We start from the raw sequence: 26,527 nt of genomic DNA on the forward strand, positions 1-26,527 counted from the left end.
GATTATAACATTAACGTCCAGAATTTTGATGCTGGATCTCATTTACGTGATCGCGGCGTAGGTGCGGGGCTTTCTGACCGTTTTCTAGTAAAGATATTCGGTAAACGAGGGTAGGTGCTTGCTCGTAGATTCGGGCGAATAAAAATGCGGTGAAAAGTAATCTGGCTCGGTTGAATCATCACAATTAGGATCATCGTCGACCCAGCCATTTTGCCATCAGTGGAGTGTGGATATCCTACCCTGTCGGACGGCGAGGCGGTGGCAGTAACTGACTGATATATCTATCAGTTATTATATCCCCAGTGTAAATTCAAGGGATTTCGCAAAAATGGCGGGGAATACAGGAATGGAACAGTTAATACCAATTGTAAATAAACTTCAAGATGCGTTCACTCAGCTTGGTGTCCACATGCAACTTGACCTGCCACAGATTGCCGTTGTGGGTGGACAAAGTGCTGGCAAGAGCTCCGTTCTGGAAAATTTTGTCGGCAGGTAGGTAGTTTCCTTTCAATCATCAATTATCTATATTTTTCATCATCGTATAACCTATTGTCGACAAACTACAAGGCGTGGCATTCGATCCTGACCTAAATCTGTCACATAAATATAAGACTCTCATCAATACAGCATCAGAACCTGCGATACGTCAACGTGTTTGACAGTTGAATTTCAAACCAACGGTTCGACTTACGCACGAATGGGTCATAAGGGTCAATAACAGAATGCCCGTCCGCCCACTCGTCGAGTGTCAGTGTTAAAATGCCGTGCGAATTTCAATGGGATTTCTGCGTATTTACTACAAAATCTTGATCACAGTTTAGCTATTGATATGAGTCAGCTGTCTTCCAAGTTTCTCTCTGGTCAATTGATAAAACCACAGAGAAAAAATTAAAAAATTTTGAGGAGTCTCTTCATAATTGCATTGTACAACGTTGAAAATTATGTATTTGTGAGCAGATGACAAAGAAAGAACTGTTTGAATTATAGCATAGCTGCAGGCTGAACTTTTCTGATTGTGAGTTTCGGAGATGTCATGTCGAGATGAGAGTAACAAAGCTCTTCATATTTACTTAAACATGGGCAAAAGTTCATTGTCTAACATTGATTTATTGTTTTTTTTACAATTGTAAAACCTTGTTTTGACTAGTTGTTGTTTACTAAATACCTCGAATCTTTTGTGGAAGTTATCCATTGCTACTTACTTAGTTTGTTATGTTTACTCTAATTTTGTTTTATACCTTCGTTTTTAGTTAGTCATCATTGTTTTGTATTGCAGATAGAAATAATCCAAGAATCCAACTATTCCTGATTAGATGAGTAATTGCGATATAGCATAGATAACGTTTGACAATGACTGGTATTTTCAAAACTTCCGATTTTTCATTACCTTTTATGACAAACTTTGGTTCTGAATGAGCTTTCTTCAATTAGAATATAAGAGAGCTCATTTATATCAGCCAAGTTAGTAGAAAAATTACCCAACATTTCACTCTAACTTTATGATTTTCAAATGATACAATCTTTGAGCATCAGCGGAAGGCCAATAATTATCTTGATTTGTACAATGAAAAATTTTATTTCAATTTTCATTGTTCTTAGTGATTTTCTGAATGTTGATCAAATTTCAGAATACTAGTTTTCCATTTATTTTAGTTTGATTTTGTTTTCAATCAAAGATCCTACAATTATCCGATGTGATGTACTTATTATGTAGGATTATAAAAACTTCACAGTACAGTATCTTTGAATTATTGTTGTATTCGTATCGTTGCACCCTATTAAAACAACATGATGGTATTACAACTTGTAACAAACATCAAGTTAAGTGAATGGAATTTACACTCAATAGTGAAACATGTTACTGTAATTATCACAATAATTCATGACTCCTCAGAAAACAATGGAATTCTCTCACTTTAAAGCTAATTTTTGGCTTCTTTAAATTTCCATCACTTGAATATAACTGTGGTTCACTTATCCATTATTGGCATCATATTTTTTTACCGTTAAACATTACTTGATTAAAATTCGTAAAAGATAATGTATACAAAATTTCACATTCTCAGGATTTTTTTGAATCTTAAAAATCATTCAATTCACAATAGCCATCTGGAATAACTTGTGTACAATACTGTGTTTATCGTTCTTTAAACTGTAGGAAAAATTATTTTATCTCATTCAACAATTTCCAATTTTATGTGCAAGTTAACACACATAATTTATTTCATAACGATTCATTTAATGTTACACAATTTGAAAAATATTAGATTACCTGTTTGAGCATAGAGTATTTTCCAAACAAAATGAAGAAATTTTAATGAATTGAAAAGTCTCATTCTTAGCTCGGAGCTGCTTACTATTACTATTATAATGTATTGATTTTGACTATCGTATGTTGACACACATTTTCCTTCACAGAGATTTCTTGCCAAGAGGATCAGGAATTGTGACAAGAAGACCTCTTATCCTCCAGCTGATCAATAGCTCCACTGGTAAGTTTTATCTCATATTTGTCATCTGGATATGAGTGTCAATGATCAACTTATCTTTTCATCTGCCTTGGGGTCAAATCGATTATTCTTGAAATTGACTAATTTTCATGCTGCAATCAATTCGATTCCACTCCTACCATTTCGATTGCCCAAATTCGAAAAAATTAACTTTCATCATTGTAGACATTTATCACAGTATAACTATAGAAAACTATGTAGAATATCATGTGACTGGTACTTTGTTGTTGCTATCACAAATCGTAGCTAAAAAATGAAGCCAAGAGCTATGTGTGTAAGGTGTAGGCAGGCCCAGTATTGATTCTCATCCCCTTTCCTCCCACTCTCTTCTTTTGCTCAGCTCTCCCTAATATGCATGGCCTAACTGAAAGATTCATCGGTAAAATACAGTCTGAATTGCCATTGGACAACATTAAATACCAATGTTAAAAAATAAACTATAGTATTGCAAAATTCTATTCATTCCTTACTTAAATACATGACGTTTCTGAGCTGTTATTTCCATTGTTTATATAACATGAGCTATTAACAGCACATGCAACGCTCACATTTGTATTGCAATTCTGCCTTCAGCTGGAGAGTTTTAATTCTTTGAGACATTGGCTCTCCATGATATCTATTTCGCTTGTATAGGTTATTTCCTTTGAGACACTATACTGCCCTACTTGGGTTAAAGGCACTACAAAAGAGTTTATTTACTGCCTTTTATTAAATTCGATGCCAATGTATTCTTTCAATAATTTTCGATGTGTTGACTATTATAGGCGAAATAATATTGGCATCGAAATTAATAAAAAGCAGTCAATTGTTGTCAGGATTATAGTATTATACATGTCCCTGTGAGGCCACAGTCACTGATTAGTCAATTATGAACTATGGCTTGTGGAGAGGAAGCAGCAATTCTATCAATCGATGATGTGCAATGGATCCTTACCAACATGAACATTAACTAGCCACGATTCAAAATCTGCGTATTATTTTTCAACTCAATCACAGCAATACCGCGTGACTTGTATTTGAAGCAAATAGAACTCGTTTCCAGCTTTGAAGGGTCGAATAATACATCAATTGGTTCAAACCATGAGCAATGAATTGGATTTGAAGTATTTTGGAATCACTTTTGGGGAAATCATTTAAGAAAGTACCACCTAGTTCTTGAAATGCTATTTCAGATTAAATTCAGCAGTTATCACACGTGGCAAACAATCAGAATTGGGGTAGAAATGATGAACCTCTGTGAAGCCTTTTTTTTCTTATCACGACTGGAGTATCACATACAGTCAGCTATTGGGACATCCTGTACACGATATCAATTTTTATCCCTCCTTCAGTAGCTTGTGTAGAAAAGCTAGCAATGGGAACTGGCTTTCTAACATTTGTTGGCGTATCAATTTTACGCATTTATGTTGGTCTCTATCTATGGTTTTACAAATAATTCTATCTAGATCTAGCATTAAATGGGTGTAATTACTCTATAAAACCATAAACTTACCGTGCACATTTTATATGGAATGGACAATTCTCTCATGCAATTGCATCTGCTATCATGTTTCCTGTAATTGATATCGTTCTGGTAATTGATAAACAAGAGACCACTTGATTCCTGTTACTATCAATATGTAAAACTCCAACATTGCTGGCTAAAGGTTCTAATCATTAAATAGTGATAAGTTTCTTCTTTCTTCACATCATTGACATTGCCCATCCAGACATATTCACCTCAACAATAATGATCTACTCCTTTTTCATAATCAAAGAATGATGCAGGTGTTTCTAACTGTCATTCCCTTGGTATAAAGACTGTTTGAAGATGGGTTCCCTTCAATGACTAATTTTGGTTATAATGATTTATGTGTGTCTTATTATATAAAAAAAATCTATTGAATAAGATGATTGTTTTGATTTTTATTTATTCCAGAACATGCTGAATTTCTTCATCAAAAGGGTAAAAAGTTTGTGGATTTCGATGAGGTGCGTAAAGAAATTGAGGCGGAAACTGACAGAGTTACCGGTAGTAACAAAGGCATTTCGAATATACCAATCAACCTCAGAGTTTATTCCCCAAATGGTACGTGGTTTTCTGTAGTATTTCATATTTCAATCTTCGTACCACAAATTTCGTTTGGCGTTCGTTAAGCTCTTCAATCAATTTTATTATTGTACTTGTATCTGATGTTGACATTGCCAATTTTAGATCTGTTGTTTTTTTTTTTTTTTTGTTATGACGAAAATTCAATAAACTTCAACAGATGATCCATTAATCTAACATCCTTCTGATAGGTGCACTTTGAAAGCATATTGTACACTTTGATTACAGCGTGGAATATTCGCCTTTATGATTGTTGAAGATAACAGTTGCGAATTATTGATAGGCTAGAAATACAAGTGGCCACATGTTGACTTATCAGCAGCATGATAAGTAAACATCCGATGCTTGAAAAGTACGCTAAAACACTGGCGTGCAATCACTGCTGCCTATTCAATATGACTATTTGAATTTAGAAATACTGTGCATCAGATAATGTCTCAAGCTTTTTGGAGCCTATTTATTTGCTGAGTTTTAATGTTTTGAGCATGGAGAGAAAAACAGCAGCATCAAACATTTTGTTCCTGACATTCAATTTATACTTTGCCTCGAATCAGAAATTTACAAAACGATAGTAAATTATCCGAACTTTGCTGTCTGTTATGTGTTGGAATCCATTGATGCTTTTAGGGTAATACAGAATTTTTTCCTTTTTTTTGTATAGTTCTCAATTTGACCCTGATTGACTTGCCTGGTCTTACCAAAGTACCAATTGGAGATCAACCAGTGGATATTGAAGCTCAAATTAAGGGCATGATATTCCAATTTATTAAAAGGGACAACTGTCTTATATTAGCTGTAACACCAGCTAATACTGACTTGGCTAATAGCGATGCGCTCAAGCTGGCTAAAGAAGTAGATCCACAAGGTAGGTGTGATATTCCTTACCTTACTCCGACCGAATTGATTTATTGACTTATAACTTGACATAATTCATTAAAATGCTGATAAATAACAGGCTAAAAACTGTACATAATTATATTCAAATCCACTAATGTCAGTTTTACGTTATTCCAAGGTGTGCGCACGATTGGTGTCATTACCAAGCTCGATCTTATGGACGAAGGTACCGATGCAAGAGATATTCTAGAAAACAAACTGCTTCCACTACGACGAGGATATATTGGTGTTGTCAACAGAAGCCAGAAAGATATTGAAGGTCGTAAGGACATCAAAAATGCTTTGGCTGCTGAGAGAAAATTCTTTCTCAGGTGAGTAAAATGAAATTACGTCGGCAATCCTCATCGTTATGTATATCTAGTGCAATTACTTCACTTTTATTTTATTTTAAACTAATGACGATTCTTCATGTTCAGCCATCCGTCATATCGACATCTGGCAGACAGACTCGGAACGCCATACTTGCAGAGAGTTCTTAACCAGCAATTGACCAACCATATACGAGATACGTTACCAGCATTGCGAGATAGATTACAAAAGCAGCTACTCACTCTGGAAAAAGATGTAGAACAATACAAACACTTTCGACCCGATGATCCAGCTATAAAGACAAAAGCTATGCTGCAGTAAGTGCTATTTGAAGAAGTACATTACAAACCCTTATGTAATTTTCTTACAGTTTAGTATTCCCGAAACCCGTATCAAATAATAGTATTTTATACGCCTAAGGAAGAAATCGATTATTTTACGTGGAGCAGATTCCCTAGATACCTACGATATTTTCGACAGTACATGCATAAAAAACGAGAAGAAAAGTTTTAAAGGCTCTTTGCTTTTTTACGGTTTTCTACCGTATTCTTTTTCTGTACAGCAAGTTTTCCCCGGGTCAACAAACTCCGAGTTTTTCATGCATGTGTAAAAATTAAATACTCTACTAACATCATTTACATAGGATACAAAAATTACGAACCATATGAGATGAATGAACGATAATCCCACTCGTCTAGTTTCTTGTCAAAAAATAATATTCCGTGGGTAAAAACATGGATGTATTTCTTCTTTTTCCAGATCAATACAAATATTTATGTATGTATCTTATTTTTTTTCTTTCGAAAATATAATTTTCACTAATGATTAGTGTGTTGACAAAACGCATAACCCGTGTATTAATTGCGGTGATTATACATATAGTACAGCATGAAATCAGTTGTGTTTGTATAACGCAAAACCACTACAGGTGTATGAAAATTGTGATGTCAGTTGACTTACAGTGCAATCGGCTTAACATATACATGCAAATTCACACTTAAGGATTGATCATATTTTGTGCAAAAATTTTGATCATCGTTTATCAGATGTAGATGAATAGAATTTGAACTATTTGCTATGCAGAAAGAAAAATGAAAAATCCTGCTTCGATAATTCAAATATTTGGTATATTTGATTTTTTTCAATTGACTTGATGCGATTGACATTCCAGGATGATTCAACAACTGCAGTCCGATTTTGAGAGGACTATTGAAGGTTCTGGTTCAGCACAAATTAATACAAATGAATTAAGCGGGGGTGCAAAAATAAACAGATTATTCCATGAGCGGTTCCCATTTGAGATTGTAAAAATGGAATTCGATGAAAAGGAATTGAGACGAGAAATTGCTTTTGCAATTAGAAATATTCATGGTCAGTATTTCAGTGTCAACTTTTTTTTGTCACCATCCTGAAGAAATGATACAATGGTGAATTTATCTATGCCTTGAGGCAATATAATTTGAGTTTTTGTTGAACACCATTTTAGGTATCAGAGTTGGCCTCTTTACTCCAGACATGGCCTTTGAGGCTATTGTCAAAAAGCAAATAAACAGGCTCAAAGAACCCAGCCTCAAGTGCGTCGACTTAGTTGTGCAAGAACTTAGTAATGTTGTGCGTATTTGCACAGATAGGGTTAGTATTTTAAGTTTCACATTGCTGTAAAACAGTAAGGTACACGAGGATTATGAATTCTGAAAATTGGCTCAATAATTATAATGATGCTGCACAGTATCAAATATTTTGTTGTGCCAATTGTTCTACAATGTTATGAAACAATTGAATCATAATTTGTACTCTTCTTTTACAGATGGCTCGTTACCCTAGACTTCGAGAAGAGACGGAACGCATAATCACAACTCACGTAAGGCAGCGTGAGCAGCTTTGTAAAGAGCAGTTGGTTCTTCTGGTTGATTGTGAACTTGCATACATGAACACAAATCATGAAGATTTTATTGGTTTTGCCAAGTAAGTGACATTTCACCTACGAGTCGCTCTTTGACATACGATTACGTACTTTGATAGTCCTTCATCAATCTGCTAATGTTTCGTGAGAACTTATCAGATCGAACTGTGTTGCAAATTGATAGAGAAACTGAAACTTTTTGAGTCATTATTTATTATTTATTTTAATTATTTTATTTTTTCTGATTCTGCTTATATCTAACAGCGATTTTTATCTGGACTCTTTTTATTTCAATTTTGATATTTTAAAAGTTTGTAGTATTCACAAAAACTTTTTTTTGCCTGACCTTTTCCTGTAGTTGCTTCATCACACACAATTAAATACTCACATAAAGAACCTTGGTTCGAGTTGCACATCTGTGAATCAAAGGACCCATGTAATAATCTTCTTTATTGCACATTACAATATTGACAAAGTTGACAAAACTAACGTATGAAATCTTGACCGATCATCGAAAGTATTTTTATAAAATGTATTTCTATGATTGAAGCTAGAAAGCAATACTTTGAGTCATAAAGAAGATCTAGTTCTGTTTCTTTTTATTAGCACACTACTTTCAGTACAACAATATCATTTCCGGTATATCTAATGACATATCATTTAATCGTAGAAGACGCATAAAACAGGGCTTGAAACTAGTGAGAAATATCGCAATTATACTGATTTTTCTATGCTCATACGCAAAGATATACAGTGTTGAAGTACGAGCACAGCATAGTTCAGTCATAATATATCGCTATTCCTTTGTTTTGATCGGGGGCTATCCAGAGGAACATCAATTTGAACGATATAAATTTTCACTGGCTGCACGTAAAATCTGCACGATAATAACTAAAGAGTCCACTACTACGTAGCTGTTGCAATATATTGCTGTACTCGTGCATTGCCTATAGTATGTCGTCTGCACAGGCACATCACCATAGCTTTCAAGTTACTACCTCAAATTTGAAAACAAATAAATTTTCCCTAACTCTCATGACATTGATTAGATGAAAAGTTACTTTTTGCACTACACATGAGGTCAACTATGATACACTGAATTATGTCTAATGAAAAAAATTCAAGATCTTTATGAAATCGATACTAAATATAGTCAACATTTCCTCAATGTACACTAAATTGAAAGTAGTAAAATACGTAAATCATACAACTTCTGTCACACTTATGCTCTCACGGTTATCCGATCAAGAATATCCGACTTCATACTGCATGGTCGTATCATGTTATATCTTGACTGTATTTCAACAAAGATTTTCTTGTTCATGATTTCGCTTCATTTGTGTACATTCAAAAAGTTTTTTTCATTGAATAGCAAAAACCCTCTCTGACTATCTACCAGTAGAGCAAATCTTTTAAACGCTGTTATTATTTTCTAGTTCCTATTATTTTCTAGTTCCTATCATTTTATTTATCAGTTCAGTTTCCCAACGTTCTTTTTGCTCGAGCAGTGCATGCCTCATGAGGACCTGTTCACTTGGCAAACTTAGACCTCGTCGCTCATCGCGCATTTCCCTTAGGAGGCACAGTCGCAGTTCTCTAGTGCTTGATAAGTAACTTGATCACAAGCCTTAATTATGCCGTTATTCACGTTGTGTACATGTAATTGTATGACATTGTGCGTACATCACATTAATATAAGTGGCTATCCATATACCTATATTCTAAACATTGCACACATTCTATTGTTAATAATCATCATTCTGTTTGTTCATTTCACAAAATCTGATTCGTTGCATTTTCTCTCTTACACTCATCTCATGAACAATCATTAACTGTAAGTAACCAGTATGTAAAGTTTGAAAAGAAAAATTTTGAAGAAAATTATAGTTTGCCATATGAAAACTTAAATTACAATGCATCTTTGATTCATACAATGTTTTTCACCACCAGTTTATTTACCACTTTCAGAGTTCTGATTTAGAGTTGTTTGTTTGAAGAAAGCAGAACGCCAATTTCAAACACTAAAATTTTCGAACAATCTAGCCCTGCAGTTAACTTACCTTATTCGAGCTATATTAATAATTTACAAATCAAATAATTTGCAAGTCTTCCCGTTTGTCGACTTGTTGTCTGGAATTATTCCAGAAAAGGCAGATGGTAAAAAGTTGCATTGTAGATAATAGGGCAATAAAACTTTACAAATTTGGTGTAAGCAAAGATCTATTCAAATACTATTGTACTATGGCTTAAATACTGCGTAACGAGTACAAATATGTGTAGCTTCTTGATCACAGATGAACGGGGAATGAGATTTCTTGTCTTTCCTTTGGATTCAAATAGGGGTAAACTTTTTTCAGCATATTGAGTATGATTATCTCAAAAACTGAATATTATAACTCCTATGCGGCAATATATTTTTGTACCTCAATACTCTTCTATTGAATCTGCAACCACATAGAATTGTTCTTTGAATCGTATAATATGGAAATAATGTAATGATCATTGCAACTGCGTGGTATTTATTGGCCAGCCTCACACGTTCTAATATATTTCAGTCCCAACATGTATTGCTATATCCATAATCAACTTTACTGTATTTCACGAATAAAAACGATTATTTAATTATACCGGCAGCGCGGCGGCCAGTAGCCATAATGCAAGGTAAGAACATCAACGTACATCGCAACAGAGGTTGACACCACTCTCTCTTTCTCACCTTACCCTCATTCTTGGATTTTTCTATTTATCCACTTTTCATCTCATTGCTCTAGAACACTAGTTTGTAGCACATAACACCGACTGAATACAGAAACAGATTTTTGCAAGCATGCAACTCTGTGTGTATTGAATGATCCATTTCCGTTTAATCCGTTATACCTACGTACAGGGTAATTTATTCGAAACGTTTACGTCAATTTGGGCTCAAACCGTTATTAATGCAAAAGTTTCATTCGGCAAATTAAATACGTCTAGTTGCATACAGGGCATCCTTTTATTATGGCAAATTTCGTCAGCAATTTTGTACAGAAATATAAATGTGTTACAATAATTAGCGTTAGAAAATAAATTGCATCAGTTGATTCAATTGTGATACTTTGGATAGAATTTTTTTCTGCATCTCAAACCACCATGTGACTGTAACTTAAAATCGGTGATGTGTGTTCGTATGTAGATTCCCTCCTTCGAAATTGAACTCTATCTGTTTTTTGTTTTTCAAACATTTATTTGTATGTTCTGCGTTTTTCTTGTTATTGCAATTGTTATATTTTTTGTTTTTCAATATTTACGTAACTCCATGCTGTTGTCTCAATTAGGACATATTTCAGATGGATGTAAATGACTTCTCACATTAGGATTAACAGATTATCATTAATTATTGCTCATACATACTGAACTGATGCTTGCACTGTGAACATTGATATTATGTACCAACGTATAGTTGGTATTAAGTGACGGTTGTTGATCATGTAAATAGTAATGAAATGAAAATTGGATTCACAAGATATTTTATTTGCAAAAATTGACGCCTAATCTCATAAAACTATGTGCTAAATAGAAATACTCCTATTATCAGAAAGATTCACCTCTGTTACGTTTTGTCGAATTGACAATTTTATTGCAAGTTGTTACGTATTTTTATACTGTCAGATGAACTTAGTGTGGAGAAAATACCATTATGCATGTCGAACTATTATAGGAAAAAATTTGAATTCAATACCACATTGATACTATCTTTATTTCAAACTAATAATTTTTCGAGCAAGCCAATTGAGTAAGCCAGTCGGCCTACAGTTCTTGGTTTTGTTCACATAGAAATTCAAGTTCTCAAGCTTTGTAGAGGAACTCTGTGACTGTGAATCAAGTATTTTGGTTTTCAGAATTCCTTTTCTAATTTTCATAGTATACTTGAAGATTCAGATAAAACATTGGACTTGTATGTTGAAAAATAATGCAGATCCATTAAAAATGATAACTGTTATTGCGAGCAACTTTGTCTACAAAACCGTTGCCATGAACACTTTCCAAACTTTTAATATATATTCTAATTTATTCTCGAATTTAGTGTTCTTGATACTGACATTGTATGCAACGTGTACATAAATTCCTCGAGTGTTGTGAACGCGATAGAATATATTTTGCTTGCAATTATTTTCTCCATGCAAGTCATAGGTGTGCAAGTTATTTTGCATCACAAAACAGAATCCATCTATGTGTTACCACTTTCATTTCAGTGTGCAGATACTACTATGCTTTCCTTAATGTTGATAATAATGATTCGGTCTTACATGCGGTAGTATAGGTATATGCCGTGGGCTGATTTTCAACTGGATAACAATCATTTCCAATTTATTTGCTTCACTTGATTCATTTCTGACCATTTTGCACAGTATTTGAATTCACGAGTACGCCAGAAGTTGATCATAAATCACGTTCACTCCTGGTTGAATATAATACAAACACTTATCCCACGGTGATATAATAAATATGTGCAACAAGACGAAAAAAAATATATACAGACTCTAATTGTCACCAACGATGGATCTAAGATTCATTTGCTATCCAATTCACTAACAAATATCGACATCTAAATAAATCAGGCGATAGAGCAGCTTTTTAATGCTATATTCACAATGACGTAAATCATCTCAAAATTTTTAACACGTTTACAATCAATCACATACAAGACCGCACGCAGGTATTTCAATAAAAATAATGCTCTTCACATCATACTTACAATTAGACACTATCAAATATTGAACCTGTTAATACATTCACTCGATTCAGCAGCATAGCAAAGCTCGAAAAATTAACATAACGTAATCGTGGATAGATTAAACGAAAAATATGAGCGGATTCAAGTGTTATGTATGATGAAATATACAATGCATAATGAAAAATAAGACGTAGTGGGCAATCACATTTTCTGTGCTAATAGTATAGTATCAATTAATTCGAAGCTTCGATAGCGTCTTGAAGACTTCGCAATTAAATCAAATGTCCTCCTTTTATAACATACGATAATTTTTGAGTCCACTCAATTTTGTAATAAGCAATATTTAACAGTTTAAATACTGCATTCTCGGTTTCCTCTTGGATTAGCAGTCAACTCTAACAAGATTATTCCTTGCACCAACAATTGGAAACGATAAGTTGTAGGGTACACAATTCATTCTCAAAACGACGAAATTCAATCAGGAAATCTGCTTCAATCTCGTGTATACAAAAACACAATGCATTATTCTAAATTCAAACTATTTTCCACATTGTACACAGTGCACACTATGATATGGTGATGTTATGAATCTCAAGTTATTTGATCGTCTATTATGAGACATTTACTATAGTTCATTCGAATGCTTTGCCTATCGCTCTGTTGTTTATTATAGTTTATTTAAAAAATTCCACTTTCAATAACAAAGTACCTTTGTACCTATCATGAAAAGTACCTGCACACTGTACATTTGCCTAGTATTTCACAGTACAATGTTGTTTCTGTTATAGTGCTCAGCAGTCATCTGAAAATGCAGTTAAGGCAGGTCGACACACATTGGGCAATCAAGTCATCCGCAAGGGTTACATGTGCATACATAATTTAGGAATTATGAAAGGTGGTTCTCGAGACTATTGGTTTGTTCTTACATCAGAAAGCATTTCTTGGTTCAAGGACGAAGAGGTGATTACAATTTTAGAACAGTAAATCTTTGATAGTCAGTAATTTAAGTATCGATTAGATATACATCAGAAGGCTCATGATTGGTTGTCTTAACAGTAACGATTGATTTCACCTGAACAGGAAAGAGAGAAGAAGTATATGTTGCCGTTGGATGGATTAAAGCTCCGAGATCTTGAACAAGGCTTTATGTCTCGCCGCCACCTCTTTGCGCTGTTCAATCCTGAGGGTAGAAATGTGTATAAAGATTATAAACAGTTGGAACTTAGTTGTGAAACTCAAGATGATGTGGACTCATGGAAAGCCTCGTTCCTCAGGGCTGGGGTCTACCCTGAAAAAGCAACTGAACAGACTAACGGCGATGGAGAGGTAGGAATTAATTTATTTATGATTCTATTTGCCACTATCCATAGCTGTTCGTGTAACATCAAATTAAGACAAAAAAATGATCGTTTAATCTTTAAACTCATTCACTAATATTTTTATTGCTAACATAGATCTGTGTAGCAAGAAATCTAGTACAATTATGAAAATCTGTTTCTAGCTTTCAATGGCTTATGACAGCAATATTTTTTAACACTATAACCTTTGTGTAAATTCAAACCTGCCATCTGCTATAAATTTTTCGTAATAATTAGTAGGCAATCTAGTATGAATTATATCATTCTCAGTATGTCACTTTTTCTAATCTAAGTTTCAAGTAAATTTTTAAGTACTCCCAAACCTGCCATCCCTCAGGTAATACCTTGAATAGTTTCAATGGCAATGAAATTTTTATCATCTCAATTTATTTGGTTCATTATAGGATATTCTACCTCATAGGGTGAGTCGGTCAACAGCATGTGGCATTGGGTTTTAATTTTTTTTATTTTAATTTAAATTATGTGGTGGTTTGGATCTAATACTATTCGGATCATTTAAAGATTCTTAATGATGCCAGTATTTAATGCTGTTTGAGAGTCAGTTAGAATGATACAGAAACTCCATTTATGATATTAACAGTCATAGACACATTTTTATGCACACTGCAAGAAAGCTAAAATTATTTCCGATTATTATCATCTTATCTTTGTTTTCATACTATTTCACACAAAAGGAAGGATACGAGGTTGGTATAACTACTTGGAATCTTGTAGTAAAAAGTTTTCTAATGTCGTTGAGAATCTTTATACTAGTGAGCTAAAAATGATGAACAGTCACATGCTATCACATATGGTTATACAAAATTTCATACTTACCTGCATTACAACTGACACATTATGCTCACACATGAAATCGAAAACACCACAAAATCTTTTACTTTTTAGTTCATTACACATCCATTATGCCTGCAAGTTATGTTTATCCTTTGGTTTTTGATTTTGGGAGTTGATTGTCCTAATATACAGCCAAACATAAAACATTGAAACTTATTGATGTATCAAATGATTTGGTGTTGTTTACATATCTTGAAGCTACACATATCACTTTGATTTCTGATAACATAGGTCTGTAGGCTGTTAAAAATCAACCCTTTATATTAAAAATACGAGTTATTTGTTTTTAAGGGTGGATCTGAAGGTCAATCTTCGATGGATCCTCAACTGGAACGACAAGTTGAAACTATTCGCAATCTTGTTGACTCGTATATGAAGATTGTAACGAAAACCACACGAGATCTTGTACCAAAAGCTATCATGATGTTAATCATCAATAATGCAAAGGACTTTATCAATGGAGAATTATTGGCGCACCTTTATGCTAGTGGTGATCAGGTGAGTAAGAAGGTCTCAGTACTTTATAATTCATATTGTGGTATTGACAGTTGAAGATTGTGCAGGACCGTGTTAAAGACGAATTAGAAGAATTATAGATTTTCTCCAACATGATAATTATTTCCCTTCCCCCAGCTATCCAAAGAAGAAATAGATAATTTGAAGAATTTTGTTTCACCCCTCACCGTAAGTTCCTGTTCCAAATAATATTTAAGAATCCTTACTCCATTGCCTTTATTTTTCCGGCACTCCATAACGTGTATTGATGTAATCGAGTCTATTCATGAATATACTGATTTTTTTTGGCTTGTTTGCAATTTTGTACCCCTGCCTCAAAGTCAGTCTGATCTATGTTCCGCCATACACTTTTCTCTGCAAAATTTTCAACATGCATACTCTGTACCCATGCGTGTATTAGTAAATATAATTGCGTCATCTGAAGTGTGTTGAATAAATTTCAGTCTTCTATGATGGAAGAATCACCTGAAGAAGCCCAGAAGCGTGAGGAAATGTTGAGGATGTACCATGCCTGCAGGGAAGCCTTAAGAATCATTGGAGATGTTTCTATGGCAACAGTGTCTACACCTGTGCCACCACCCGTTAAAAATGATTGGTTGGCGTCTGGTGAAAATCCAAGGTAACATGCCAATTACATATTTGCATGTTCTACTTGCTTGTGTTACTAATTTACTACTTTTCCACATCTTTCTGTCCGCTTTTTCCATTCGCTCTGAACGTGATTACTTCAGTCTTGGGTAAGATCATACGTTTATTTACTCTCACTTACCTTTACCGAATTTACAGCTTCTGATTTTTATATCAAAATCATCATATCACTTACAAGAATTTGGATCTTAAATGTTCTGCAACCCCGGAAAAAATCAATCGGCCAACCACGGCTGTCAGAAAATATAGTCAATAATTGGCATGTTTGTTATCATCATATTCCAAAATTATTGCGTGTTTATTGAAGTTTGTGCCGTCTGTTGCACCGTTATGCTTGTCAAATAAATAGCACAAATCTGTATTAGTAAAGTGAAGATCTGAAGTTAGATTTATAAGACGAAAAATTTCGGTATCATTTTGTGAAATGTTATCTAAATTAGTTAATATATATTAGTTCGATATTCCTCAAATTCAACTCCGCTAAAATTTTGAAATCTAAGAGTTCAAATTTTCAACAATCTTGCCAAAAAAAGATCAGGTTAACTATTAGGAAAATGAAATGTGAATATCTAGTGATTTTCATTCATGTTCATAAAAAACTTTGTTCCAGATTATCCCCTCCATCCCCTGGTGGACCGAGGCGAGGTGTAACGCAATCAATGGCACCTCCAGCAAGTTCGCGAGCTCCTCCACCTGTGCCTGCTGGTGGACGACCAGCACCAGCTATCCCCAACAGACCAGGACCTGGTGGACCTCCCCCATCTCGAGCCACGCCAGGCTTACCTCCACCACTCATACCATCGTAAGTACTGTTATAATATTTCATTTCCTACGTTTCATACTGTTAACTATCTCATCAGATTATAAAAGATTCAGGTAACTATTATGATATTACGATTTTTCTTATGCATTGGGGTTTGGTTGGTTCAATTTTGAAACTGACAACAATGTTTTGAAAGTTTTTTTTTCTAATGAAATGAATAAAATTATTAATTGAACAATGAGAAAAGGTGTGAGTCTATTAGTCAATGAAAAAATTACATAATCTATCCACTCTATCTATGTTGGGGGCATTATTATGGATTCAGAGCAATGAGAAAAATTAGCTTTCACTAATTGACCTCTGGAACCTCTGTGCTCTTTCCAAATTTCTCTAATGGTTATGTCAGCTTATGTGGAATGGGGCTGCAGTGTTAATAATGCTTTTTATTACAGGCGCCGACAATAACTTCTTTGCACTAACATCTAAGACGCTACTAACCCATATATTTGTTGCATCTGTTCATAAATATTTAATACCTACTCAAGATGTTCTCACAAACTTGTATTCTAATCTCAATATTCTATAATATATAAATATTACTATTATAGGTGTGCAAATTTGTACAATACAGAGAAGATTTAGTGATGAACATTATTGTCGAAATGTTTCTCATTTTTAAAAATTCAAAATTCTATTTTCCGTGCTGAACTAACTTCGATAATCGCATCATAAATCATAAATTATTGGGGAATCAATTAAAAATTACAAATCGTTCTTACTTCCATGGTCTTTTGATCATTGACGCAGTTCCGTTTTTGCTGTTTGAAAACACACCTGTAGTGGGCTAAGATTGAGTTTACAATGTACAGTATTGCAAAATCGGTGAAAGCCGTTGTTATTGTCAGAAACTTGTTTGCCTATTTCAATTACAAGTCGACTTTGATGTATAGAGAAGTCTGCACATCTCTGCTAGTGTTAGTATGGTTTGGCCTGGCGATAGTGAGAGTTTGTGAAATGCAAGTACATACATACTTGTACATTTATTTTCTAGAAAGTCGATATTTTTAAAAGCGCTTCAAAATTGTAAAATATGTATTAATCGCTTAAATGTAAATTCATTCTGCTGTTGAGTTACTTGCATTTCAAATTGTAAGTCACGCTTGTATTGTATATATATTAGGTATTATATATATTATACCATTTGAAATACGGTAAACGGCAAACGGTTTTTGGTCAAAACCAATCAATAATTGCGTTAATAACAGCATGACATTTAACACGCAACATTTCAAAATCAATCAATCCTTCACTTGTGATTTTCTGGTACTATTACTCAATACAGGTGTCAACATGTCATTATCACATCGTAATTCTTGAATAACGTACTCATGCTTCTGTTGTTGTGATGGCATTAAGTATTTCCTACCAGTATCACCGTGGGAGACATGTCGGCGCCTGGTAGTAATATTATACTTCGACTTATGTTTTGGGCGTTATTTCATAAGCTGAATCTTTGACGACTTGGCATGGCTCACAATGAAATGCCTATGCTCTTTTGATATGATTCTAAAAACAGATAATGAATTCCTATATTCTCAAGCAATCATTGTATACTCACTGAATTATTGATAATGGTGTATGCAACTCAGTGAATTAGAGACGGAATATTTTGGAATTGATACTTACCATGCCTCATCAAAAATTATTTTTAAGTAATAATCAGGCGGTCATAATAACAACCCATTCTTGCAAGTCGTTTATTACATTGTATCTAGAAAAAACAATCTGAAATAGTATCATCAGAAAACCTTTATGATGGTAATCATAACTTGATGTTGATTAATATTTACTGTGATTGCATATGGGTAAAAATTGCAATAACTGACTTGCAATAATTTCGAAATCTGAAGCTTTTTTTCATCTCTTTAATCAGAGATTTAATCACATACCTGGCATTAAATAAGCATTCAAAACGAAACTAAGCCCTTGAACACTTATAAGTATTTTGTCGTTGATTAAATGAGTATAATGTTTTGGAGAATCTTCATTTGTCACTCAGTTACCGTAGAGTGTAAATACTGAATGATATGTTTAGTCGTGGGGGTGGGCTGCAACAACGAGTGGGTCAAGCTGCAACACAGGCTGCTGCTAATGCCGCTGTCAACGAACTGATGGATGCATTCAGGATCAAGTAAATAAAAAAAATGTTATCGCTTGCCATATCCAACTTGAAAGTTGTCTGTCTGAATTGCAATGAGTATCTTGACTTATGTAGATGGTAGACTGTTCAGGGTTGAGATCAAACTAATTCTACTTCTTTCTATGGAAAAAGTGTACTAATTCGCAGATAACTTTTTTTTCTATGCATGGTTTTAAAAGCTGAATTAATGACATCGCATTTGTAAATTATATTCGAGAATGATATTAAAGAGAGAAAAACAAAAAATATTGAAAAATATTAGTGTTATCTAAATTTTACTTTATGTGATCGTACAGAATAAGCCACCCTGGGTAATGCATGAAGATTTGGCAATCAGGCAATATCAAATAATCGTATTTTAATGTTTGTAAAGTGAAATTCGTTATTCTAACGAAGTAACAGCTTTATATAACACCCAGGGTAACTCACTCTGTGTGTAACCCTATGCAATCATTTCCATAGGGAAATGAGTGGATCATTAGCTTTAAGCAGACCATCTTGATCCGATGATAACAAGATTCAAACTTGTCCCATCTTTGCATATCTGCGACAATTAGATATACCCCAGAATGTATTCAATGACTTCTGGATATAGATGGTATTCTCGAATTTGCAAGCACGTGTCTTAGAACACATTTTCCGAATTATCCCAGCGTTATTTGATGTGGTAACTCATAGTTCAACTAAAATTTGAGAGTCGGTATGAATAACAACGTTTTGATTCGTGATCTACTCAACTTGAAGTTCAAAAGCTGGAAGGTACTAATGATGCCCAAACAGATTATTTAGTGAGAAGTCAACTATACTTTCAAACTGGTTAGTTTCTGTATTATGTTGTTATAAAAGATTTTTACTTTGAAAATCCTTCCCACGACCAATGAGCCAAATATGGAAGTTCTATTACTGAGTTCCTTTTGTTGGTGTAAGATACGAGATTTGTGTGTATGAGATAGTTGTACACATGTTCCATAAAGCCAGCAAGACTGGGATGAATAGATTTCACATTCAGTTTAGATAAAATATTTGAATACTCAATCGTTTGAAACTCGCAATTTCTTGCATAAATCATGTTGTATAAATTATCGACACACACCAGGGAGATATACGTATAATTATGACATTTCAATGAAATTGCTGTTGCGGATGTAATAAGATTATGTATATTGAAGTAAAGGTAGCGTAAAAGGGTATATTTTCCTATATCAGTACTCGGGTTCTTGAATGTGTATGTCATTAGAGGAATTGCATATTTCTACTTAATCGCAGGTTGTATTTCTGAACTACTTCATATCAGCGTTCATCAGAGTCACGACTATTTCACCTACAATAATATACGAAAGAATAATCGATCCCATTTTTCGGACGATTAACCACGGATTTTTCATTAAATGCCAAATTTATATCTAACGTGAAGAAACTATTCTCAATGAAAACTCAATTTGTGTGAGAATATTGCATAGCGAAGTTATTAGAGTAATTCATTACGAGTTTATTTGCTCATAGCAATTCATAGACGGATGTAATGTAACTGGGATTCATGATTCATAGCTCTGCTTCAGAAACTGTACTGTGAAAACTGAAATTTACGTCAAAATTTTGTCATTTCACCAAACAGCCATATCAGACTTGATATATCAGTTCTTTGATTCGTACCGAAATAAAAGTGTTGTTCTATAATTTAATCCACGGTACTAGATTACGGCAAAAAAAAAAATCGAATAGTAAGATGACCAAAGCCTAATTTCATATTAAAGCATACATATTTTTCGATATTATAATAAGGCTCAATCTAAAATGAAAAATGAAATAAGAAAACAAAATGGAAACAGTCCTGAAAAGTCTACCAATAACAATAGCGACGATTAGGTGTATTTATTACAAAAAAGAAAAATATACTGTCATTCCACATAATGGTTTAGTGATTCTAAATTTAAGTACTATTTTTGGCTCGAAGCAAGGTGTTCGCGATACAAAAATAAATGTTACAGTTATTAGTAACTATCTTATGACAATGTCATCGATATTTCGAAAAATCACAAAAAAGTGTCATGCTGTTTGAGTAAAAAGGAACTATACAATTATCATAGGGTTGATTCAACTTTGAATGTTAGAATTCTAATATGAAATGCATAGATTACTAAATAAAAATGAAACTATATGTATAGCATAAATTCAACGATTGCATTTGATTTATAAACATGTCATTGAATCGTGAATTTAATAATGTTACTTTAGCTGACCAAAGGTAATACCTTCGAAGTCATAGTACGTGATATAGTATAGTTGCTTTGAGAATATGAATTCCAAATTATATGATTTAACGTGTTCGCACTTTTACGACTTCCAATAAGAATTACGTTTCCTCCGGAAATTCTCCATCATCCGAAACTCACGTACTACAGTGTATCATCATGGTTTGCTACTGAAGTTTCTTTCAAAGCCCAGAGATCGATTGCCAAAGTGAACACCATATTTTATCAAAGTATGTATACGATGCGCAATTCGGTACAACGGGAAACCTCTCTCAGAACAAGTCCCAATGGTACTATAAACTTGAAGAATTCTAAAATCGAAGCTCGAAACTCAATTGCAACTCAATGTCAGTTTTGGTTCAAGGTTTTGTTCCAAACCTGAAGATGGAAATTTGACCGATAAATATACATGTTATATATATGTTACCTATTTAAATGTATGCAGCCACACGTGGTATTGTTGTAATGTTATTGTACAGTATAAGGTATATCTAGCTAATTCATGCACTGTTGCCAGGCTAATGAGTTACAATTCTACGATGTAGCACCATGTCCCATGTTCGGTAGATTATTATAATAGCATATACTTATGCAAGCAATGTTTGAAGTACGACTATAGCATCGCTGTTTCGGGTAATTCGTTAGTATCTCGGTTATTGACTTCTTTTACTACTGTGGTTTACCTAATTTCTGTACGCATATCAACTGAAACTGTAAAAATCACTGTCGTACGTGTAAGTAATATTTGCTTTTAATATATAAATTGGAAAAAGAAACCACTGATAAAATGACAACGAACAGAAAGTGTATCTAGTTATTTGAAAACTAGGGTTTCATTGGTTTGTAGTTTCTTATTACCTCAGTATTCATAAGTCAATTATTAATACCGATTTCTTAGAAAAAATACGATTCGCTGTCATTTAGAATAGACGTTAGTTGTAAATTCAAATATTATATTGGGAACGTTTGAATTTCTTTCCACGACTCCCAAGTGTTCTCTCTCATGGTACTGAATATGGGGCTGAAAAGTTGTTACTGTAGTAATGCACCGAACTGATCGCTTCTGTGACTAAAAAAATGTTGGTAAATATATAATAATTAGGACAAGCAGAGCAAAAAATAAAGTAACATAAGTAGTTATTGCAATCTAGTTCTTAGTACTATATAAGTATGAATCCCAGAGACACACATGAACTTGCTTGTGGATATTCAACTATGCAACTAAAGTGCTCCTTGATAAGATTCACTCCCACTGATATCAATTGAGACTCTTGTCTCGAGTTTATGTTTAATGTCTCCTTGCAATATTTGTACATCAAATCTTATAAATAAGATGGCTGAAGGCCAATGCATAGATTTCTAATCATGCCATTTATTTTGGATTATTATACGCCTGGCAAGATTAATTCAGATATGGATTTTGACGTTTCAAAGAAACCTTCATTACTTTTGTATTATAAAATCAAAGTTCAGCACACTGAATGCTTCCACCTAGAGCCTTAACAATTAACAGATAAGTATATCATGTTGAATATTTACAAAGTGGAGTCGATCTAATAAAATAGTATCCCCCGTTTATTATTGTTACACTTCTAATGAGTTAGGAATATCAGTTATTCTAAGACGCTCGCAAATAATTGAGATTTTGTCAGTGAAGTAACCCTTGCTTTAATTCAATTTATATTTTTGTACTATATTCATGCAAAGCGTCCTTATAATTGAGAAATTATTATCATTCAATTATTTTAATCATTTGAGTGCATGACGCCACGGCATCCTCGGGAGAGACGAACATAGGCACTTTCTTTAGTTATTAAGTTTTGATTCATGCGGTACAAAATTATTTTATTTCTTTCATTGTTTAGCTAACAATAATGTTATTAAGTACCTTTTTTTGGTTTAGTATTTGCCTTTCATTAATATCTCTCATTAAAAAGGAGTACATTTTCCACTTTAAAACAATGGACACATTTTCATTCCGTTATAAATCAATGGAAAAGTGACTACTGTCGAGCAGTCTGGTTGACAAGTGTCAGTTAGTTTCTCACATTGGATTATTTAGCCCCTGAATTTTATCGTTAGTTTGAGCCCTTTGTACTCAAGGTCTCATGAACATCATACATTCAAAGATTCTACTGCGAAACATGTTTAGTTTGATAAATTCTTTGCCAATTGTAATCGATATCAGATAATTTGCGTTAACATTTTCATCTAGTTAGTAATATACTCCAATCTATTTACATCTTCAATAATTATTTATAAATCATGCACCAATACTCGCATCGTGGCATATTAACACTTGCATATCTTTTTTTTTATAATTGAAACAATGCCACTTGTGCTCCTGATGGGGTTACTTCGCAAACATAATCTAATGTAACGCAAGTTTCATGTGAGCATATTGTGTAAGAAATACACTGATTATTGCAGTATAAATGTGTATATAGGGACTACTACTATGTTACAAAATATAAACGATTATGACATAATAATCGTAAATATATGAATAACGGGCACACATTTTTACATCGTGTGTAAAATGTGTGGCTGTGTTCTGCGTTGTTATTAATCCTAAACTAATTCCTTATCCTTGATAATATATTTAATATCATTGCTTTGCTTACTAATTTTCATTATTTTCTAATTTCATTCTGGTCTCTCTCTGAATTTCATATTATGCTTGAAAAATTGGCCCTATTTTGTTTCACAGGTGTTGGATTTATTTTCATACTTGCAAGTCACCGACTGGTTCATAATATGAATATTCGAGAGTCGAGGGTATTCTAAAAACTATAATTGCTTAACGATAAATTCACATTTACAATACCACCTAACGGGTGGCGCGATTCTCCTGTTTCTCAGTTGACTTTTTTCACGAAGGGTTCAGGTCGTATCGTAAAATTACAAAATATAGTTTTATTAGTAACTATTGTTGGGGGAAATGGTAACAATATTTTTAGAAATCCTTAGACCCATCGTGTAGATGCATGTTTGCTTATTATGCATGTATGGGAAGATCTATCTGTATGTTTGCGAATATGTTGAGGATTTTAAATATTTGTAAAGCTTGTCACAGGTGAAGTTTTTTTTTTTTAACTGATGCCAATTAATAAGTTTAGTTTGTCGCTGTTGATCCATTTATTCGTTATAAGAGTAGAAAATCATGACTTGTTTACTCATATATTATTACTCATCAAATATGTATGTTGTAGGCGACCTGTTCCTAATATTCCCCCCCGAATTCCTGACAGACCATATTCTGGGCGGCTAAACTGAGCTAGCATAGTGCATGTCTGCAACAAGTGCTGATGAGTGCTATCTTCAACTCCAAAGTGTACAAAGGATCAAAAGAAGAACCGTTATATCCGATAGGTGAGTGCATACGATATTGTGTAAACGTAAAGCCTGAAGCTGCACACGGTGTTCGAAGAGATGGGACCAAAGTGAACAGGTGGTGGATTTATTGTCCCGTTTCCTGTTTATAAAGTCAACAATACACTTACAAAGCCAGAGTCATTATTATTTATGGTGATATATTAGACGAATAAGTATTAGCTATTAGCACCATATCAAAATGGGGCGATACATCAATCAAATCGGCAGTGAGCATCATTCTTAATCAATTTTTGTCTTCTATGCCAATACATCCTTCTATAATAAGTGGATCTGTTGAAATATTAAGCGATTTCCTAAGATCGATTGATGCTACAATTTAATGGTAAAAATACACGCTAATGTAAAGCAGCGTAGTATATTACCTGCTATATGGAGCAGGCGAGGCAAAATGGGTTACCCCCAAAACTTTTGGAAATTTTTTTTATAAATGATCGAAAAGGACAAACATCATTCTAGATTTAAAATATTTTTTTCTCATGGTTTTCTTAGGTACTCCGTTCTGCACCGCCTTTCCCTATGTATGTATATATTATTTTGGATTTGTGAATAGATAAATTTTCACCAGACTGAAACGGTGGCTGCTATGCAAACCTAAAGAACAAGTTGTCAATGTTACGACATACTTGATAAGATGTTGTGTTTATTCGAAGGAAATATAAGAAGTTCTTTATCCAATAACATGCACCTGGAGGCTCTCTACGATACTTTAGATTAAAGTAGAACGTCTAATTCACTAGAATATATGATTGAATAGTTGATGGACATGAAACATCTTAGGTTTTGGTAGAATGGTAGAATTCCTGGAAGAATTCCTGGAAGAATTTACGATTTCAATTTTGATGCCGGCGTCAATAGATGAGCAATCGGTAACTTTAGAGCTCTACGAATCATTATCTAGTACGAATTTCCATCATATGATAACTTTATAATCGAATAATAATTAGCAGCTGCGGTACAAGAACATAGTACGATTTTCGTGGTAATAAATAATTATTATAGCGTGTACAAATAGATTATAAATTTACTACGAAAATCATAAATAAATTCAATGAAAATAATTGAACCGCGATAATGAGCCGTTTCATAAGACAAAATTATTATCGGCTATTTCTGCTCGGTACAAATAGATTGTAAAACTACTATTGTCATATTATTTCGAAAATTATAAATAAGTAATTGAACGTAAACTGACGGCAAGAATAGAACGTTCCATAAAATGGAATTATTATTAACTACGTTTTTTCACTAGCAATTATTGAATTCCTCAGCCGTTTTTTATGAACTACTGACATAAATATTAACATGATCATTAGTGAGGCAGAGTAACCACAATGATCAATCATTGACTAATGTATTATAAGCCTAACATGATGTTACTCATATTGTAATATTACGCTGCCCTTACCCCGCATGTAATAACATAGATATATAAGTAGGTACGTTTTTTTATGTATCCGCGATTCAGAGACTACAATGAAACTTAATTTGGATCGTAGTACACTCAAGTATTGTCTGCAGACGCAATGGTGCTTTCGCCAAAAATTTGGAAGATATAACTATTTTAAATCACTCGAACACTATGACTATGTTATCATTATACGGTCGCAAAAATGTATTGGCATACAAGAATTCTGTATTCACCAACCATTGTTCGATTTGCCGGTCCATTATTTAATGTTATGTCAGCGGCTGGACCATGTATATTGCAATGCGACCTTACTGCGCTGCGTAGTAGATTTTTCTTGAAGAGCGTTTTATTTTTAACACGGGCAGTCAGCGAAAAAAATTTAATTTCTCTACCAACTGAAGACGAAATTCGAAAGCGTCTAGTTTACTTAATTCATTGGGATTCTCAATGTGATACGTTTTTTTTTTTTTTTTATTCGTTAAGTTCCCACCAAAGTAAAACGCACTTTATGCAACAATTCTGTTCATGTAATCAAGTAAATGATTGAATTATTTTTCGCAAATATAAGTTTCCTTCATCACTGAATTGCCTATAACTCGCTCTTGGAGCACCCTTCAGGCTATCCTTTCCTGTAAAGTTGAGCACCTTACAAAGTTTCCACTTTTTAAAGCGCGATACACAATCGATTTTTGAAACGCTTCATTTTTGG

General features: G+C 33.7%; 1 protein-coding gene across 14 annotated transcripts; it reads left to right on the forward strand.

The window, feature by feature from the left end:
* Window positions 1–26,403, forward strand: LOC105683571 (dynamin). 14 transcript variants are annotated; one of them, XM_048650532.1, is made up of 19 exons: window positions 1–492; window positions 2,419–2,492; window positions 4,429–4,578; window positions 5,261–5,464; window positions 5,615–5,807; window positions 5,913–6,122; window positions 6,977–7,176; window positions 7,292–7,437; window positions 7,613–7,770; window positions 9,217–9,318; window positions 13,211–13,382; window positions 13,503–13,748; window positions 14,185–14,202; window positions 14,927–15,133; window positions 15,595–15,770; window positions 15,883–15,888; window positions 16,410–16,601; window positions 18,658–18,753; window positions 24,227–26,403. In XM_048650532.1, the coding sequence occupies exons 1-19, from the start codon at window positions 329–331 to the stop codon at window positions 24,288–24,290; spliced, it is 2,778 nt and encodes a 925-aa protein (XP_048506489.1). In that variant the 5' UTR covers window positions 1–328; the 3' UTR covers window positions 24,291–26,403. The 14 variants fall into 14 exon arrangements, with proteins under 14 accessions (XP_048506489.1, XP_048506491.1, XP_012251681.1 ...); XM_048650534.1 differs by lacking the exon at window positions 14,185–14,202 and adding an exon at window positions 14,476–14,487; XM_012396258.3 differs by lacking the exon at window positions 9,217–9,318 and adding an exon at window positions 10,343–10,369.
* Window positions 26,404–26,527: the final 124 nt, after the last annotated feature.

Source organism: Athalia rosae, chromosome 2 (assembly GCF_917208135.1).
Source record: "Athalia rosae chromosome 2, iyAthRosa1.1, whole genome shotgun sequence".
Taxonomy (NCBI): domain Eukaryota; kingdom Metazoa; phylum Arthropoda; class Insecta; order Hymenoptera; family Athaliidae; genus Athalia; species Athalia rosae.

Coding starts and splice junctions, on each gene's coding strand:
- LOC105683571 (XM_048650532.1), top strand. CDS start 329: ATGGCGGGGAATACAGGAATGGAACAGTTAATACCAATTGTAAATAAA. Junction 7,438..7,612: donor TGCGTATTTGCACAGATAGG/GTTAGTATTTTA, acceptor CTTCTTTTACAG/ATGGCTCGTTACCCTAGACT. Junction 9,319..13,210: donor AGTTCTCTAGTGCTTGATAA/GTAACTTGATCA, acceptor TTTCTGTTATAG/TGCTCAGCAGTCATCTGAAA.